Source organism: Muntiacus reevesi, chromosome 15 (genome assembly GCF_963930625.1).
Source record: "Muntiacus reevesi chromosome 15, mMunRee1.1, whole genome shotgun sequence".
Classification (NCBI taxonomy): domain Eukaryota; kingdom Metazoa; phylum Chordata; class Mammalia; order Artiodactyla; family Cervidae; genus Muntiacus; species Muntiacus reevesi.
Window position 1 is genome coordinate 51,624,524 of NC_089263.1, and position 20,425 is coordinate 51,644,948.

Consider the following 20,425-nt stretch of genomic DNA (forward strand, 5'->3'; position numbering starts at 1 on the left):
CCAATTCTTCGGCTCTTGGCCTTCTTTATGGTCCAACTCTCACATCTGTACATGACTACTGAAAAAATCATAGCTTTGACTAGACGGACCTTTGTTGGCAAAGTAATGACTCTGCTTTTTAATATGCTGTCTAGGTTTGTAACAACTTTCCTTCCAAGGAACAAATGTCTTTTAATTTCATGGCTGCAGTCACTATCTGCAGTGATTTTGGAGCCCAAAAAGAGAAAATCTGTCACTGCTTCCACTTTTTCCCCTTCTGTTTGCCATGAAGTGATGGGACTAGTTGCCATGATCTTAGTTTTTTGAATGTTGAGATTTAAGTCAGTTCTTTCACTCTTCTCTTTCACTCTCATCAAGAGGCTCTTTAGTTCCTCTTCGCTTCTTGCCATTAGTGTGGTATCATCTGCATATCTGAGACTGTTGATATTTCTCCCAACAGTCTTTATTCCAGCTTGAGCTCCGTCTAGCCCAGAATTTCGCACGATGTACTCTGCATATGTTAAATAAGCAAGGTGACAGTGTACAGTCTTGTCCTACTCCTTTCCCAATTTTGAACCAGTCAGTTGTTTCCTGTTGCTTCCTGACAGGGGTCTCAGGAGACAGGTAAGATGGTCTGGTACCTCCTTCATGAGGTTCATTTTCTACTTTCTGTGTTACTGCAACGCTGTTAAACTTTCTGGCACTCTAGTAGGATTTCTCTTTCCTATAATTTCTAATAAGGATTTTCTTACTTCTTTAAGCTGTTACCCATGACCCCCTCAATGGCCATTAATCTTCCTATAAACAGTTCCTTTGAGGGTCTTCAAACTTGCACAAAAACTCTCCTCAAAAATTCTTTTAACAACAACAAAACAAGTTCTTTTAGCTTCTGCCCACTCTAGTTCTAAAGCTATATCCACCGTTTAGGTATTTGGTAATTAATTCCCTATTTCCATGCACCAAAATCTGTATTATTTATCTCTAGCTGCATAACAAATTTACTGCAAACTTAATGGCTTAAAACAGCATGTATGATTTCCGTTTCTCTAGACTAGGAATTCGAGAATGGCTTGGCCGGGAGTTCTGACTCCAGATACTTTATGAGGTTGCATTCAAAAACATCGGCCAGGGCTACAGTTATCTGAAGGCTTGAGTCAGCTTGGCCGATCACATTGCTGTTGTATAAGAGGCCTGTTTCCGGCCGTGTTTTCCTCCCCGTAGGATCACTCCCTCTGTTCTTACCGTATAGCATCTGGCTTCCTCCAGAGTGAGTGATACAAGAATAACTATCTCTGAGACTGAATAAATGTTGAGATTGCCAGGAACAATTCTTACTGTACCCATCAATAAAATAGATAGCTGCGGTTGGACAAACTTAAACCTGTTGACCAGATTCATTATCTTTAACTAAATTGTAGATGAACGATTATCAAGCCATGAAAGTGAAGATGATGAGATTTTCCGAAGAAAAAGTAAAAAAACAAAAGGAAATGTTTTGGAATCCCCAGAGGTGAGTTTGGTCAGTAATCACAGTAGCAAGATCATACAAAGTTTCTTGTTTCCCTTAAAAATTTTTTTTAAAATTTTTATTTTGTCTGCTTTATCTAGAATCAGAAAAATAGCGAAGTTGATTCTCCACTTCAGGTTGTCAAAAAGCGCAGGGTTCCTCCAAACAGAGTAAGTAAATAACAAATAGTAATTCAAATCTTTTTGAGATAAATATTACAAGAGAAATATGTGAATAGTTGAGCATAGGTATATTTGATCTTACAGGTATATTTTTAACAGAAGAAGATAGTAAATCTTCCGTGACTGGAATTTCTATTTTAACTTTAAACTCCTTCAAGAAACTATTCCTATTTTTGTCAGTACACTGTAGGAATTCATGAAACGTTGATTAAATACCTACCATGTATCTACTGTGCAAGATGGTGGGGATAGTATAGAGTATTTCCTGATACTCTTTAAGTGCATAATCTAGTAGGAAGGATAGATAAGTAAATGGATAGTTTCCATATAATTTTTTAAGTGATGAGAGAAGATAAAACTTAACCTAGACCTTGGGAGTTCTGGCAAGCTTCTTGAAAATAACACCTTATATAAATCTTAAAGCGTACATATTTTAGGGGAAAAGAAGGCAGAAGGGAAGGCATTCCCAGCAGCTTAAAGAAGGATACAGAGCAGGGAAATGGCATCTCTTGTTGTGGATTGTAAAGGTAAAAAGTACCAGAAAGTAAAGCTGGAGAAAAATCTGGGTAAGCTTTTGGAAGGCCTTACTCATTCTTTTGCTTACTGAATGAGTTTGAAAGAAGGGAAAGGAGGAGTCCACAATGACTGTTTGGTTTTGGCCTGGGCTTAGTTGGCAGATAAATCATGTTTTTAGAGGAAACAAGAAAGAGTGGTGAGTTCAGTGTTGAACATGTTCGAGTTTGAAGTTCATGTGGGACAGTAAAGTGACAATGTCTGGCAGGCATTGACAGCTATGAAAATGTGAAATTTGGTCAATGGGCATATCTTAAGGCTTTAGTATTCATTTGTCATCAGTTTATAGCTGACAGCTAAATTTTGAGACTAGGAAATCTTGTGTGTTTTAATTCTCTAATACTAACTAGTATAATTTGTGCAAGATTAATTAAAAATGCAATCAACCCTCATTAACTTTGTACACTCATATAAAATTCCATTTAAAAAATTGTTTTAACTTGCTACTTTATCTAAAATGTCTGATTGACTTGCTAGACATGAATTAAAATGTTAATAATGCTGATGCTCAGTCCACCTTAACCTAAAATTATCCCTGTTAATTGAAGTTATTTTGATAAATTTCTTTTGATTATTTGGATTGGTTTTATATTATTCTGTAAGAGATACTGTAGTAGGCTTCATAGTCAAAAGATTTGCTGTTGTATTTTTTCCTTAGTTTGAAAGGACTTGTGTATGTTTGAATTGATTTTGATAGCTATATTTATAGACAATTATTTTTTTTGTAAAGCCCTTCAGGATCTTTTAAAGGAAACAGTTAAACTAAAAACATAAACATTCATCAGATACATTCAATTTCATACAAAATTGAATGAATACTGTATTAGTATTACTTATAATTTATTATTTTATTACTTAGAATTATCTAACTTTTAAATTTTAAAATATTGTGTATTTGTGCATGGCTCTGAGTTGTAAGAGCATTTTATTTTTCTAACAAGAAAATGTTTGGTCAACTGTTTGAAAGGGATACATGATAATAGAAGCAACAACCCTTCAGAAACTCATTAAGATATAACACTTAAATAATATTTTCTTATGCAAGAATCTTATTGAATTATAGTTAGATTTATCATCTAGTGACGAGAGTGATAATTTTCACAAACGAGATCCACTATCAGAAGACTTCAAGGATCATAAGAGGAATGCCAAAAGAAGCATAAAAGTCCGAAAGAGACAGAATCACCTAAAGGTAAACTTTTTTCAGTTTCTTAGTTTTATATAAATATACTATATATTTTTAATTAGTACAGAAGAGTAGATTTTACATAGAAGTAGATTTCTTTATAATTCCTTTATAGGAAAAAAACCAAAACTTGAAAGTTATTTTGACCCTAACTTTACTTTTTTTTACTAGAATTAAAAAGTCAAAGTGTGGTTTTTTAGTTTCTCTTTGTGTTTTGAAACTATCTTGCAATGTTGTGTTATTTTGAAGAACTAAGTGAAGAAACTTTTGTGTACTGAAGATGTAACATTCTAATTGAAGAAAATATAGAGACAGGGATCTGAATTTTAAAATATTTGCTTTTATAATATTTATATTGTTTTTCTTATCTATATCCAATATTCAAATTTTTGGAAAAGAATTCTTAGCACTTTTTTTTCTGATCAGTCTTTTTGTGGTACTGTATTTTTCCTGGAAAAAATGAATTGCTGAAAGACTCAAGAGACTTTATTAAGAAACATTCAGCAAGCAGACATGCTGACCTGTACTTTATTTTATTTATAACAATTAAAAGAAGACATTTTAAATAGATATGCTACTTTATCATTTCTTCTCACAGTTTTCTATTTTTATTATTTTTTATCTTAAAAGCACTGGCAAGAAATCCATTTTCCAAAACTGTTTTCAGTTATTTGAGGACCTTAAATGATTTTCTTAAAGGCACTTTCCTGTTTTCTCATTTATCTTAGCTCATAGCTAGGAAGTTTTTAGATGAAGAAGCAGAACTTTCCCAAGAAGATGCAGAATGTGTTTCATCAGATGAAAATGATGAGTCAGAAAATGAACAAGACTCCTCACTACTTGACTTTTTAAATGATGAGACTCAACTGTCACAGGCTGTAAATGGTAAATGATACAATAATACTTCTTTTTCTTTTCATTTTCAATGCTTTTACTGTGGTTATATTTTTTCCAAAGAACCTTGACTTTAAAGGGAATTAAATTTGATGTGTGTAAAATACTTGGTAATTCTGTAATATTTCCTTTATGTGAGAGTTGCTTGTTTATAGGCTACTAATTTTAAAAATTACTATTTTTAGAAAACAGTCTCTAGAGACCTGGCTGGCTGTCAGTTGTTCATTTAAACAAGTATTAATGCCTGGTATGTGCCTAGCACTCTGTAAGGTTCTTGAGAAAGCTGTATCTATGAACAAAATGGACAAAACCCCCTGTGCTTCAAAAGCATACGTTAGAATGGAAGAAGAGTAACAATATGCACAATAACTAAATTATTTAGTGTAAGACAAGTTTACAGAAAAACAAAAACAGATTGAGTAAGATGAGGATTTGGAGTGTCAGGGGTTGGGGTATTAAGCTATAAATTTGAGTAGGGTAATTAGGGGTTGACCTCATTGAGGTGACATTTGTCCAGACTCTAGGAGATGAGGAATTCAACCATGCAGTCTGTTAACACCAGCTGAGACACAAAGCTAAATTTATTAAATTCGTCAAGGGAGACTACTTTTAGAAAACAGTCTCCCCAAATAGTGCTTGAGCAGGTCTTCTATAGATGATTCAGATTGGCTGCAATGGAAATGGTAAAGATTGTAGTGGACTTTTCTGGATTCTTATCTTTCCCAAATCTTGCCATTATTCTGCTCCTCCAGGGTCTCATATGACTTAAGATGGCAAAGTTTCCCAAGGCCCACGACTTTAAAGAAGAAGGCTTTAAATACAAAGGTCTCAGTAGTGTGTTGCTGATTCAGATATGATTTGCAGAATAAGGCTTCTTTCCCAGGTTTATAGTAGAATCTGGTGGGAGAATGTTGATGCAAAGATGGCCAGTGTAAAAGCCCTGAAGCAGCAGTGTGCCTGGCCTGTTCAAGGGAACATCATTGTGACTAGAACTGAAAGGGAAGAAGCTGGGTAGTAGGAAGTGAAATCACAGGGCTAATGAATGAGCAGCCAACTTATTATTTTGTATCACTCCAGCTTCTGTGTTGAGAATGGCCTATCTGGGAACAAAGGACCATACAAGAGGCCATGGCAGTAATCTAATCAAGGAATGATGGTGGCAGTGAGAGGGGAGAAAGATTGGGTTCTGGCTGTGTACAGCTGACGGGATTTTCTGATGGATTAAAGAGACAAAAAGCAATGGCACCCCACTCCAGTATCTTGCCTGGAAAATCCCATGGATGGAGGAGCCTGGTGGGCTGCAGTCCATGGGGTCGCTAAGAGTCAGACACCACTGAGCGACTTCACTTTCACTTTTCACTTTCATGCACTGGAGAAGGAAATGGCAACCCACTCCAGTGTTCTTGCCTGGAGAACCCCAGGGACGGGGGAGCCTGGTGGGCTGCCGTCGATGGGGCCTCACAGAGTCGGACACAAATGAAGTGACTTAGCAGCAGCAGCAGCAGAGAGACAAAGAGGGAGTCAGTGGGCTTGAGCAACAGGAAGGACTTCAGTTGCTGCCATTGGGAAGGTTGAAGGTAGCTCAGTTGTGATAAAGAATAGGGACATCTGAAGCTCCATTTAGACACAGTACTTTTTTTTTTCACAGTATGTTTGAAATATGTAGGATTTCAGAGTTGTTTTTTTTTCTTTTAAAGAAAATCTCAAAATCCACATTGTTTTTTTTTCCATGCCTCATTTCTTAGGCACTCTTTACTATATAACTTTAAAAAATAAGGTTATGATTTTATGATTCTCACATGAATTGTGCTTTATGAAAAAAGCCAGATTCTAAAGGTTACATACTTACTATATACTATATTGTTGTTTAGTCACTAAGTCATGTCCAACTCTCTCCAGCCCATTGGACTGCAGCCTGCCAGGCTCCTCTGTCCATAGGATTTCCCAGGCAAGAATACTGGAGTGGGTTGCCGTTTCCTCCTCTGTGGGCTCTGCCTGACCCAGGGTTAGAACCCAAGCCTCCTACATTGGAAGGCGGGTTCTTTACCAACAAGCCACCAGGGAATGGCTAATCTGGGATAGGTCAAAGTTAAATACTTATTTACTTTTCGTTTAAATAATTTGGCTATTTGAAAAATTTTTTTTTCTTTATACAGATTCTGAAATGAGAGCTGTTTACATGAAATCTGTGCGAAGTCCATTGATGAGCAATCGATACAAAATGGTCCATAAGAAACATAACAACATAAATATTTTTTCCCAGGTATGAACTATAGAAATATAGTGGAGAATTTCTTGGTGGTGATGTTGGAATATATTCCTGTTAATGAAGCCTTCATTTTGTTTCTAAAACTCCATCAGAACTATTTGCAGTAGTTTCTGCCCTGAGTAAGGAAGATGGACTATATGAATTCTCAAAATCCCTTTCAGTCATAATTTGATCACAGTTTCCTTTTGTTAATGAGCTAATTAGAATATACTCTGAATTTGTTTTCGAATTAGAATATTTAAAGGAAATGAATAGAACTTTATCATCTGCTAGTTAAAATTTTAACTCTTCTGTTGTCATATTTCTCTTAGAAATTAATTTTTCCCATTAAAATGGCATATCACAAAAATTATAGATTATTTTTCATTTATGGAATCAATTTTGTATTAGTCTTATTTGTTTATAAATTGCCATATTCAGCTCAGAAATATGGGCATATTTTTATGATCATTCTTACTCTGTACTTTCATTGTATTTATTATATAGTGTTTTATGAATTACTTATCACAGCATTTTATGAATTACTGTTCATTTTTCTGGCTACTTGCACTAGACTATAAATTTCTAGAGGGTAAATCAGTATTTTTTTTTTTTATTTCCAAACTTCCCCTTTTCTTCCATTAAAGAATATACTCAGAAAGAAGATGTGGTGTATGTAAAAACTGGAAGTTTACTCAGCCATAGAGAAGAAGAAATTTTGCCTTTTGTGACCACATGGATGGACCTAGAGGGCATTATGTTAAGTGAAAGAAGTCAGAGAAAGAAAAATATTGTATGATTTCACTTATATGTAGAATCTGAAAAATAAAACAAATGAACCACCATAATAAGGAAATCATAGACACAAAGAACAATCAGGTGGTTGCCAGAGAGGAAATGGGTGGGGAGGAGAGAAATAGGTGAGGGAGATTAAGGGATAGAAATTTCCACTTGCAAAATAAATGTCATACCTATGAAATGTACAATATGGGGAATATAGTTAATAATTATGTAATGTCTTTGTACAGTGATAGAGTGTAACTAGACTTATGGTGATCAGTTTGAAATGTATGTTGTGTCACAAAACTAACATCATGGTGCAGGTTAATTATACTTCAAAAACAAACTAACTCATAGAAAAGGGGATCAGGTTTATGGTTATCAGAGACAGGGGCGGGGGATGCTGCGGGGGAAAGGGGGATTGGATGAAGGCAGTCAAAATGTGCAAACTTCAGTTGTAAGATAAATAGGTACTTGTGATGGGTTCCCAGGTGTCACAGTTAGTAAAGAATCCTGCTCAGTGCAGGAGACACAAGAAATGCAGGTTCAATCCCTGGATTGGGAAGATCCCCCGGAGGAGAAAATGGCAACCCACTCTAGTATTCTTGCCTGGGAAATGCCATAGACAGAGAAGCCTGGCAGGCTACAGTCCACGGGGTCACAAGAGTCAGACATGACTGAGCATTCATGCAGACCCAGACCTTGGGATGTAATGTACATGATAAATATAATTAATACTGCTGTATGTTAACTATGAAAATTGTCAAAAGTAAATCCTGAGAGTTCTCACCACCACAAGGAAAAAGTATGTTCTTCGATTTCTTTAATTTTGTCTCTCTATGAGATGAGGGCTGTTCACTAAATTTGTTTCATGATGTAGTGAGTCAAATCATTATGCTGTACACCTTAAACTTATACAGTGTTGTATGCCAATTATATCCCAATAAAACTGGAGGAAAAAAAGAATATGCTCAGTAAAGAGTCAGTTGAGCAAGTGACTGAATTAATAAAGTAAATGAAATAAATATTCAGAGAGATATCATGAACTTAAAAGAATATGTTAAAAACATGCTGGTTTTATGAAATCTATTATACTCTTATTTGTGTTTTTATTGTAGATTCCTGAGCAAGATGAAACCTATTTAGAAGACAGTTTTTGCGTTGATGAAGAGGAGTCTTGCAAAAGCCAGTCGAGTGAAGAAGTTTGTGTTGATTTTAACCTAATAACTGAAGACTGCTATACAAATGAGAGTAAAAAATATAAAACCCAACGTGCAGTAAAGCTAAAACAAATGAAGATGAGACAAAATTGTGCACGTTCAAAAAGTAAATTATCCAGAATTATTTTACTGGATGATTCAAGTGAGGAGGAACACGATGTAAAGGATAAACAGGAATTCAGGACTGTGGTTAACCCAAGCACAGTGCCTTCTGGGTCTTCACTGCAGTCCAGGGACCACTCTAATCCAGTCGGTAATCAGTTGCTAAACCAGAGACAACAGACACCACCTAATTTAAAGGTTCCCGTTTCTGATGTCTCAGACTTCAAACCTCAGAACCATACTAACATGGAATCTGCCTCATCATTGTTCAATACGGTCAGTGCACAGAAAGACTGTGGAAAGTTTCCAGTTCAGTTGAAGGTATGAATCAAACCAGAAAAAAAAGCCTTCATGCGTTTACCAAAAGGTTTTTTTGTTTATTTGTTTTCCTTTCTTTTATGTTGAATAACTAGGTCAAAGAAAAATTAACAAGTAATAGAATTCTTCAGACAAGAAATCAGCATACTAAATTATACAGCTAATTCACAGGATGCTTATTTTTTTAATGTGTTAATAGCTTTCTTAAGAACACTGTAAGGAAACATGCTTCTTTTATAAAAAGAATACAGGAAATTAGCTTCTTGCAAGGTAACAGAAATTACATGCTCAGAACTAGTTTCCCCAGATTAACTTTTCTTTCCCTCTCTGAAGGCTTCAGGTATGTAACTCTCATCTACTCACTGAGGAGAGGAGCTTAGCTAGTTAGTTCAGTCACTCAGTCCTGTCCAACTCTTTGCGACCCCATGAATTGCAGCACGCCAGGCCTCCCTGTCCATCACCAACTCCCGGAGTCTACCCAAACCCATGCCCATCGAGTCGGTGATGCCATCCAGCCATCTCATCCTCTGTCGTCCCCTTCTCCTCCTGCCCCCAGTCCCTCCCAGCATCAGGGTCTTTTCCAACGAGTCAGCTCTTCACATGAGGTGGCCAAAGTATTGGAGTTTCAGCTTCAGCATCAGTCCTTCCAATGAACACCCAGGACTGATCTCCTTGAGGATGGACTGGTTGGATCTCCTTGCAGTCCAAGGGACTCTCAACAGTCTTCTCCAACACCATAGTTCAAAAGCATCAATTCTTCAGTGCTCAACTTTCTTCACAGTCCAACTCTCACATCCATACGTGACCACTGGAAAAACCATAGCCTTGACTAGATGGACCTTTGTTGGCAAAGTAATGTCTCTGCTTTTTAATATGCTGTCTAGGTTGGTCATAACTTTCCTTCCAAGGAGTAAGCGTCTTTTAACTTCATGGCTGCAGTCACCATCTGCAGTGATTTTGGAGCCCCAAAAAATAAAGTCTGTCACTGTTTCCACTGTCTCCCCATCTATTTCCCATGAGGTAATGGGACCAGATGCCATGATCTTAGTTTTCTGAATGTTAAGCTTTAGGCCAACTTTTTCACTCTCCTCTTTCACTTTCATCAAGAGGCTTTTTAGTTTCTCTTCACTTTCTGCCATAAGGGTGGTGTCATCTGCATATCTGAGGTTATTGATATTTCTCCCAGCAATCTTGATTCCAGCTTGTGCTTCATCCAGCCCAGAATTTCACATGATGTACTCTGCATATAAGTTAAATAAGCAGGGTGACAATATACAGCCTTGACGGACTCCTTTTCTTAAATGGAACCAGTCTGTTGTTCCATGTCCAGTTCCAACTGTTCCTTCCTGACCCGCATACAGGTTTCTCAAGAGGCAGGTCAGGTGGTCTGGTATTCCCATCTCTTTCAGAATTTTCCACAGTTTATTGCCATCCACACAGTGGAAGGCTTTGGCGTAGTCAATAAAGTAGAAATAGATGTTTTTCTGGAACTCTCTTGCTTTTTCAATGATCCAGTGGATATTGGCAATTTGATCTCTGGTTCCTCTGCCTTTTCTAAAACCAGCTTGAACATCTGGAAGTTCTCGGTTCACATATTGCTGAAGCCTGGCTTGGAGAATTTTGAGCATTACTTTACTAGCGTGTGAGATGAGTGCAATTGTGCGGTAGTTTGAGCATTCTTTGGCATTGCCTTTCTTTGGGATTGGAATGAAAACTGACCTTTTCCAGTCCTGTGGCCACTGCTGAGTTTTCCAAATGCTGGAGTGGAGGTTAGGGGCCTGATTTTCTTCCTTTGAATTTCTTTCCTTCCAGACAGGTTATGTAGTTTACTTTCCAGCTCCTTTTTATTTTACTATTGCTAAAGTAATCCCCAAAACTATTTTCAGTTTTTAGGAGTTTATAGTGGCAGTAATTTTGCTAAAATGGGGGTTAAAGTGACAGTAACAGGAATCCCCAGACCGAGACCTCTCCCATTGCTTCCTCTGGGTGTTCCAGGCCGTCCCACCTGAGCAGTGTGCTCCGGTGTCCACACAGTGGCCCTCAGATTGGCATTTCCATACGTTATCTCCAGACTTTTTTTTTTTTTTCTTTTGGCATGAAAGTATTTCTGGGAGGCATAATTAGATAAAGTTGACTCGATTGGAGAACAGCAAAGCACTTCATTTCTCTGAGCGTCAGAATTATCAGCTCTAGTAGAAAGATAGTAATCCCAAGGGTCAAGGTAGGCAGTACTTGCACAATACTCTCTGCATTTCTATTTTAGCATGCTCCAACCAAAAAACATAGATGTACCCTAGTAATCTTTTGAGGACTGTGAAAAAGGATAGGTAGATTGTTACAGAAGTCTGTTTTAACTTCTGTCATCTAGTGCAAGGTATGATTCTTCTTCAAATTAGGAGGGGAAAGAATTTGAGATAAATTTGAAAAGACAGAAAATAAACTAAATATCCTGTCAAAAACTGTTAGCTACTGAAAATGTTAATATTTATCTGTCACGTATATTATACACAGTGTTCTTTGTTCATCATTTGCTCTTGTTTTAAGTAGGTTTTGCCATAGGAAATTTTAGCTTTTTTATAGAGTTCCAGTTTTTTTTCTTTATAAATTCTGACATCAGAGCTTAAAAATCCATTTTGCATTCAAAGATAACTAAATATTTCTAATATTTTTTTGTTTCTTTAGTGTCATTTCTTCCTTCATTAGATTTATTCTTTTCCTTTAAAAATTGAATATTAAATGCATTTTAAAGATTATTCTGAGTAATTAGCACTTCCTATTTAGCTTAGAATATAGAAAGCTGGAAAGAATATTGCTCCCATTCTTGCAACAACAACAAAAAAAGCCAGATAATCTACAAAATCATAAGTTTATTTGGATCTGAAGTTGCATGGTAAACAATTAGCCGGATATCTAAGGAAAGACAAGTGCCTCCATGGAGAGACTTGCTGAGTTGGAACTGGACATTGTACAATCTAGTAAGGAGACCTCAGCTAAAACTTTAATGAGTTGCTAGTCATCAAGTGTTCACAGAAATGATTGAGAGGAAACCTCCCCATTGCAGGCAGTGGGCAAGGCACCAACCCCCATCTAGTTCCTTCTCCCCGCGCTCCCCTGTGGGACAAAAAGCATTTAGCCAATGGGGGAAGAACAACAAACTCTGTAGTCCCCAGGGCCTAGGTGAAGACCCTTTGTAGAGGAAGGAAAGGAAAAAGAGAGAAACTAGAATTAAGGAGAAGAGAGAGCAAGTAGTTGAACAGGCAATGGCTGAGGATTTTCCAAAAGTACTTTGGCATACAAGTAGCTGAGTCTCTGTTTTCAGTTATCATGGGTATGTTATCTTGAAGTGGAATTCCTGGGTCATATGGTAATTCCTTAACTTTGAGAATTTGCCAAACTTTTCCAAAGTGACTGCATCATTTTCATTCCCACCAACAATGCACATCCCAGTTTTTTTCACATTCTCATCAACGCATTTTCCTTTTAGAAAATGTCTAGCCATCCTACTAGGTATTAAGTGGTAGCTAGTGGTAGCTTCATCTACATAGTACCTTTGGTCCTGTTGAAGGAAGAAGAAAAAGCATGAATGAGAAAAGTTAGCCTAGGTGTTAGAAGTTTATGGCGTCAATATTTATGTAATTGATGGTGATTGATGTTTTCTACTTTTCAGGGTGCTACTGCTCTGGAGGATTCTCGCACTTCTGTGCCATGCTGTTCCAACCCACAACCACATTTGACTGACACACATGCTTCTCTAAGACTGCCCCAGGAAGGCCACAGAACTTGTATTCTTGTAGATAGTCGTGAAATCGTTTCTGGTTCAGAAGTAGTTTCTTCCTTAAGAGCAATTCATGGCTTACAGGTAGAGGTCTGTCCTCTTAATGGTTGTGATTATATTGTGAGTAACCGCATGGTGGTGGAAAGGAGGTCTCAATCTGAGATGTTAAATAGCATCAATAAGAACAAGCTCATCGATCAGATCCAGTACCTACAGAGCATGTTTGAAAGAATATGTGTGATTGTGGAAAAGGACAGAGAAAAAACAGGTTTGTATTTTTATAAGGTTGTAAAGGAACTTGACTATTATTTAGTTCATTATTCTACTGTCAGGATGTGGGAGGCTCTTAAAATGTGAATACCTGACTCATGAATATTTATGTAATGTCGTAATATTTTTCATTAGTCACTGTGTTTAAATGCAACTTATGAGCATTGAAGAGGGTGAATTGAAGGCAAGTGAACCAGTCATGTCTTTTTCTGGGAGGAGCCCTGGGAAGGTTGCCAGAAATAAGGCAGCAGTGTGGGAGAGGAGGATTGAGTTTAAGAAGGTAGAATTAGCAGGAGTAAGTGGAAGCAATCAAGAATTGACTCTTGAGCTGACCAGTTTCTTGATTACTGAGCAGTCAGGTAGTGACTTTGAAATTATGAATACAGGAGAAGCAGCAGATTTGAGACTAAAGAGGTCTTTAATGTTTAATACATTAAGATTGAATTCTCAGTGGGTCGCTAAAATGGGTGCCTAGAATATTTTAGAAAATGTAGGCTTGGGGCTTCAGTTAGGGAGTTTTTTTTTTTTTTTTTTTTTCAGTGGGTTTTGTCATACATTGCAGTTAGGGAGTTTTATGGGTAATATTTAACTGCATAGGGCATCCCTGAGACTAGTGAAAAGATCATAGGGTATGGAATCAGAAGATGCACTGAGTTCTGATGTCTTTTATAGCTATGTGACATTCCATTTGACAGTTAACTCCTCTGAGGAGTTAATAGTACACTTTTCCTAGTCATCCCGTGGTGTTACGAGAATTCAGTGAAATCATGCAGCTGAAAGCCACTATGGAAGAATTCAAGGATTATACAGTCATTACATATATAAAAGGCAATAATGTTTATGTTAAACGTTGGTTCAGGAATTGAGCAACATACTTTTTCATCACCACTGTCATTATTGAACCATGTGATCTTGAATAAATCACTCTGTCTTTCAGTAACCCCAATCCAATTTCTTTTTTCTTTTTTAATTTGACAAATGAGGGCTTTAGATTACGTGATCTTTTGGGTCTTTCTAGTGCTAAATTTCTATAATTTATACTAACATACCCTTTATAAAGGAAATAGATTTGTAATAAAAAGGAAAGTAATGTGACAAAAGCTATGGAAAAACATCTTTTTTTTTTTTTTTTGGCATAAGGAAGAATGCCAAAAGAAGGATGTAGGTAGACATGGAAAGGAAATGCATGAGAGTAGGGAAGAGTTAAATTAACAGGCAAGAGTTAGAGATATTATAATGCGTGTGGAATGATTCAGTTATCCTTGAAAGAGATACATGAGAATTTTATATCTGTTAGAAGTATTACTAACTGAACGCTTCAGCAATGCTAACATTACAAATTTGATAGATGAATATGGTCTTGGCCAGCAGGAATGAGCTATCTCGGAATATACTTTCTCCTGTCTACTCACCTTCTGTTGATTCTAATTTAAGACACTCATAAAGACAGTTTTCCCTATTTTCTCTCTCAGATATTTGAGAATCACTTTAAATCTTTAGCAGTAGGATTTCTCATTAGCATAACGTAGCACTAGTTTAATGATATAGATCTTGGGATTTTAATAATGTATAGTATTAACAGTTCTACTCAATGTAAGTTACTAAGGTTTGCATTTTCTTAAATAAAAAATATTTAGGAGACACATCCAGGATGTTTAGAAGAACAAAGAGCTATGACAGCCTGCTGGCTACCTTAATTGGTGCTGGGATCCGAATTCTTTTCAGTTCCTGCCAAGAAGAAACTGCGGATTTGCTAAAGGAATTGTCTTTAGTGGAACAAAGAAAGAATGTTGGCATTCATGTTCCCACGGTGGTGAACAGTAATAAATGTGAAACTCTTCAGTTTTATCTAAGTATTCCCAATATAAGTTATGTAACTGCACTGAATATGTGTCACCAGTTTTCATCTGTGAAGAAGATGACCAACAGGTATGTCTGTTTTAATATTTTTAAATGGTTACTTTAAAATTGTTCTAAGAGAGATTTCATTGGAATTTTCATATTTTTTAAGTAAAGAGGTGTAGTGCCAGTTAGATTCATTCAGTAAAGACTTTTCTTGTTACCGCATTAAGCTAAGGATATTAATGGAAGGGGAGAGTTAAAAAGGTAAGCATTGTATTTGTAACTTAGAGCCCTATGGGGAGGTAGACAGCACTTGCAGTCTAACATTTCTGGGCTGTTTAGTTCTGTAACTAAAAAAATGTTCAAGTTGAAAGTTTTACTAGGTTTTAATGACTTTATTGCTTGAAAATCAAATGAAGGTATTAGCAAATACATTAAACTACAGGCCCAAATAAGATGTTGAAATTATCATTTTAAATGATTTCAAATATAGGAAATAAATGTGCTTTTGTTTTATTTAAACCAATGCTAAACACACTAAGTGAATGTAGAAATCTGGGGGAAAAAATTATTTCCTTAAAGGCTTTTGTTTGGTGTTCCTTAAACAAGAATATTGAATTTTATGTCAGAAGTTCAGGTATATTTTTGTTTATTTTTCAGCACACCTCAAGAAATTTCCATGTATGCACAAGTAACTCATCAAAAGGCTGAGGAGATCTGTAGATATATTCACTATATATTTGACATGCAAATGTTGCCAACTCATCTTAACCAAGGTAGTATTAAATCTGACACGTGACCAGACTGCTCAGGTTGGGTTATCAGAGAACAATACAAAATGCACTTCAATAATCATTGCTGCGGTTTATGATTATCAGTTTAATACATATATATGAGAATATTGCCCTATCGTTTTATACTGTGTACATTTTTATTTATATAGAATATGTAAATTTTGAAAACGTGTTTAATAATTATTTTGATTCATTAGATAATGAAACTTTCTTATTGAATAAAAAGTTTGTTTAAGGTGCTGTGAAGAAATAAAAGCTAGAGTGAAAGATGTATTTTAGGAATTTTCCAAAGATTATAGTGCTGTCATTGTCATTTGTTAGCATTATAGGTTGATGTATCTGCTGCCAGCTTAATGGTCATAAACATTTTTTCCTATACATATACAATATTGAATAGGTATGGGTGGTAGGTGTATTGTGAGATAATGCCCCAGGAAGTAGGAAAAGTCAAAAATTTAACTGAATCCTAGTAGCTGTCAAATTCTAGTAGTATGAACTCCAGTCTATACTACTTCTTTTGTTGTTGTTGAAATACCAAAGAAGTGATATACTGGAGCTGCAAAATTTCAGTATAGGTTGAGCTGTCAAATGCAGGCTTTCATTGTGGCCCATCACATTGCATCTGTGATGCTACTAATATTTTAAGATGGTTCCATATTATTATCTGCAACATGAGTCCCTTCCTTCTGGTCAGTGTAGTGCTAAAGCAGTCTATAATTATGGATAGATGTTTTCCCCACCTAAGGTCCTTTATTCTCTGCCTTATTTTTATCTTCTATTATACATTGCTGGGGAGTTGAATCAACCGAACAGCAGAGGGTTTCACTTAGACTTGGCATGGTCTTCAAAGCTGATCTAATTCAGATTGCTTTTCTCTTTCCTATCAGACGATAAGAGACACAGAAGCAAGTGACTTACTCAAGTGTAGACTGGGAAATCTAGCTAACAGGAACCCAAGAACTAGATAGTTTTCTTTCACTAAAAAAGCTACTCTGATTGTGAACTTAGCTCCTTTGGGACAGTATAAATTCTAAATTCTTCTAAAGCAGTTGATCTCTTCTCCCTGCTGTTCAGTAATTTTGTCAAACTTTTTCTTTACAGAGAGTAAAGGAAGTGATATAAATTATTGGCTGATGTGCAATTTTCCTTATATCTCTCAGATTCAAATTCATCCTTTAGTGTTTCACTGTGCTGTGGTGGAGTGGATTTTGAGCATTTCTCCCTAGTGAGCATGATTCTAAGCTTTGTCAGGTAGGAGGAAAGGGGCTTCTGTTGCCGCTTCCAGCGTGCCGTGTTGCTGCTTCTCACACTGCGTGGTATCGGCGGGTGCATTGGGCAGGGCCGTCCGGCGGAACCCTGCGCCCCAGCTCCACCAGAAGCACGCAGCCCCCTCCGCAACCTCGCGTTGCCGCGGACCGATGGCTTCCCTACAGCCTCTCCCACGCAGACACCAGTGTCCTCAGACTGCGTGTGCACGCTGCAGACGAAGTGTTTCATGAATTGACGTGGTTTGAGGGACATAACTTAGAGGATTTCATTTACTTATGCTCGCTGTGTAGAGACCTCTATCCATTTTTAAACTGCAACAGCCTCATTCTATATTCCCACAGGTTGCACTTATCAACCCTATTGTTTATCAATCCATCTTGTCTGCCTTTGAGCCCTCAAAGTCTTTCTCTTCCAATTTTGGATGTTACCTTAAACCTTACTAGTTTTATCTAATGACCCAATGGAAAGAAATGGGAGTAACCTGGTACCTGGCAGGTGGGATAAACAGATTTGATAGGTCACAGGAATATGGGGAGTGGGGGTACATTGCAGTTGATGTCAAGTGTATGCTATTTCAAAATACCCTTTTTGTTTCCTATTATAGAATTGAACTACCTTCTAATTCCTAAAATACTATCCATTAACATCAAACGGCACATTATTACACCAAATATTTGTAACTTAAAGTTCTACAGTAGTTTTTTAGAGCTATTCTAACATAAGCCTTTCATTTTTTTCATCCTTCACCTAGCAAAAATATTTGTGGCAGAAACTATCATGGTAGTTTAAAGGAGAATGATCTCACTTTACCTGCACTATTCTTTTTAAATCTTGTGTTTCTATGAATTCTGTAGTTCTTTAGTAGCTGATCATTACTGACTAAATTCTTAAGAAACAAACGTATTTTTTCTATAAGTTCTGATATTTTTCAAGAAAAGAGCTGAACCATTAACCAAAAAGGTCATTTTTTTCTATGATCCAGCAGTTAGAAAAACCAACCAAAACACGAATATTATTTTTAAAAAAACTTACTTTATTTGAACAACCTAACTGGGAGAAAGGGTGAGTGATGTACTATAAACAGAGGGAAAAAAATTTTCATGTCAAATTTAAAACATAATGGAAAGAATATGCTAAAAGATGTTTATTTCTAAAGAAGCTGTCCAAAAGGAAAACAGTGTTTACTATGACATGACATAGTAACTTGACTTCTTACAGTAGTAATAAATCTGTAACCTGAATGTTTTGTCTAATCTAGTCTTTTAAATACTGAGACCAAATTTTTGCTATGTCTGCTTAAAAATACAACAAAATGTCTTCTCAATCGATTTAATAAAAATACTTAAAAGCAATAAATGAAATTTACACAGGTTTCAGGGATGTGCCAATCACAAGCTTTAAGAAAAACAATCAGGAGAAAGCTTGTGGTAACAAATGGTAACCTAAAGTTTTCATGAGCTCAGTAGCTACAATCTACATTCTATTCTCCCCCATCTCTCCATCTAACAATAGGAATATTTTCTTAAATGCTTTAAAAAAAAAAGAAAACCTGTATGGAACATGGTTTTCTTAAACAGACTAAGATGCCTATGAGAGACATAAAACATGAAACCTTTGAAAAAGAGTGTGCAGTTTCTATAAAGAAAACATATATATACTTCAGATGAAGACACAAATACACTGTCTGCTTCTTGATAAACATCCTGGACATGTTCTCTTATTTATACTATGCAGAATCAGAATCTGAAAAGTAATAATCGTTCTCTTCTTCATCTAAAGACTCCATAGCCTTTGTGAAAAGTTTTCCAATACCAGAGTTTTCTGCTAATTCTGTAACGAGAAGTTTAATAAAAAAGATTAATATATTTCTAAAAGCAATTTCAAGGAAATTGAAAATAACTACAGGAAACAAACTGATAGGTCTACCCACTTGAGAACAATTAATTTTAATACTGTGTTAATAAAGAGACTACCCTATGGTAGAACAGAGCTACAAAAGAAAAGTACATTACCTTTGTTAAATGGTGTTTTTCTTCTTGATGGTGGAGTTGAAAAATCAGTTTCAAACTACAAGAGAGTTCATATTAGCTAAGTGAAAAGTTTTCCAATACCACAGTTTTCTGCTAATTAACCTCCTGTGAAGACTGCTTCAAACGTAGACAAAATTCAGTATACTTTATCCCAAAGGAAATATTACAAACTAATGCTGTAGTGGTTAAAGGATAGCACCTGAAAGTTGCCAAAATCAACTGAGTACTTATTCCATTCCATAACACTAGCAAAATTTGAGTTCTATGTACTTTAAATTCTTGACTAATAAGAGTAATTTGACAAGTTTCAAGTATATAATGCATGCTTATGTACACCAGTACCTTTTAAACTATTGGCCATGGCTATCTTTAAAAAGTGAAAAGGAATAGGATAGAAAAGAAAATATGACAGCACAGGCCAGACAGAAGTGACAAGATATAATCAAAGTCCTGATAGGAAAATCTGCAAACTAGGATATTCTACCCAGCAAGGATATAATTCAGAATAGAAGGAGAGATTAAGAATTTCACAGACAAGCAAAAACTGAAAGACTACAGCAATGCTAAACCTATCCTAAAGGAAATACTGAAAGTTCTTCTCCACACAGAAAAGAAGCAAGAATCTACAGGAAAGAAAATCACAACTGGAAAGTAAATAAATAAGCCAGGACACAGATTTTTTTAAAAAATGAAAAAAATTCATGAAAGCAATGATAACCACAATAAACAGCAAAAGGATGAATATGAAGATTTAAAAGAGGACATCAAAATCATAAAATGTAGGGGAGGAGAGTAAGAAAATGTATATTTTTTTCCCCCAGAATATGTTTGAGCCTATATTACTACCAGTCTAAAGCAAGTGCATACAGGAAGGAGTTAATACACTTGAAAAACAAGGTAACCACAAATCAAACATACAACAGATTCATAAAAACCAAAAAGAGAACACAAACACAATATGAAAGAAAATCATCAAACCACAAAAGGGAAAACAAAAATGGACAAATAAGAAAATACAAAATCAACAGGCAAACAAGGTTTAAAAATGGCAATAAATATATCTATCAATAATTACCTTAAATGTGAATGCACTAAACGTTCCAGTCAAAAAACACATGTGCACCTGTGGCTGATTCATGTCGATGTATGGCAGAAACCATCACAATATTATAAAGTAATTATCCTCCAATTAAAATAATTAATTAAAAATTGGATGAAAAAAACCTACAGCATGCTGCCTACAAGAGGACCACTTTTGGGCACATAAGACATTTCATGAAATGAAAATGAGAAGAAAGCCGGGCGGGCCGGGGGAGTGAAGAGGTGAGTGGAGGGAGCAATACTCATATCAGACAAAGTAGACTTTAAAACAAAGGCTATAAAGAAAGATAAAGAAGGCAAGCTACTAGCACTATTGTAATGACAAAAGGATCATTACAATATGAGAGGATATTAC

General features: G+C 36.1%; 2 protein-coding genes across 7 annotated transcripts in view; one reads left to right on the plus strand and one right to left on the minus strand.

Annotated features, from left to right (window-relative positions):
* The window catches only part of FANCM (FA complementation group M), a 98,531-nt gene that overhangs the window by 42,941 nt on the left and 35,165 nt on the right, over nucleotides 1-20,425 (plus strand). For 2 of the 4 annotated variants that reach the window (XM_065906268.1, XM_065906270.1), the window contains exons 15-23: nucleotides 1,398-1,489; nucleotides 1,588-1,656; nucleotides 3,305-3,433; nucleotides 4,156-4,312; nucleotides 6,478-6,584; nucleotides 8,468-8,992; nucleotides 12,657-13,032; nucleotides 14,672-14,963; nucleotides 15,537-15,652. In XM_065906268.1, the coding sequence (XP_065762340.1) occupies nucleotides 1,398-1,489; nucleotides 1,588-1,656; nucleotides 3,305-3,433; nucleotides 4,156-4,312; nucleotides 6,478-6,584; nucleotides 8,468-8,992; nucleotides 12,657-13,032; nucleotides 14,672-14,963; nucleotides 15,537-15,652 (1,863 nt within the window). Of the gene's footprint in view, nucleotides 1-1,397; nucleotides 1,490-1,587; nucleotides 1,657-3,304; nucleotides 3,434-4,155; nucleotides 4,313-6,477; nucleotides 6,585-8,467; nucleotides 8,993-12,656; nucleotides 13,037-14,671; nucleotides 14,964-15,536; nucleotides 15,653-16,830; nucleotides 18,488-20,425 lie in introns of those variants that run through there. The other 2 variants (XM_065906269.1, XM_065906271.1) reach the window with 2 other exon arrangements.
* The window catches only part of MIS18BP1 (MIS18 binding protein 1), a 50,331-nt gene continuing 47,857 nt past the window's right edge, over nucleotides 17,952-20,425 (minus strand). For all 3 annotated transcript variants that reach the window (XM_065906280.1, XM_065906278.1, XM_065906279.1), the window contains 2 exons: nucleotides 18,952-19,006; nucleotides 17,952-18,769 (listed from right to left, as the gene is read on the minus strand). In XM_065906280.1, the coding sequence (XP_065762352.1) occupies nucleotides 18,764-18,769; nucleotides 18,952-19,006 (61 nt within the window). In that variant the 3' untranslated portion in view covers nucleotides 17,952-18,763. The remainder of the gene's footprint in view (nucleotides 18,770-18,951; nucleotides 19,007-20,425) is intronic.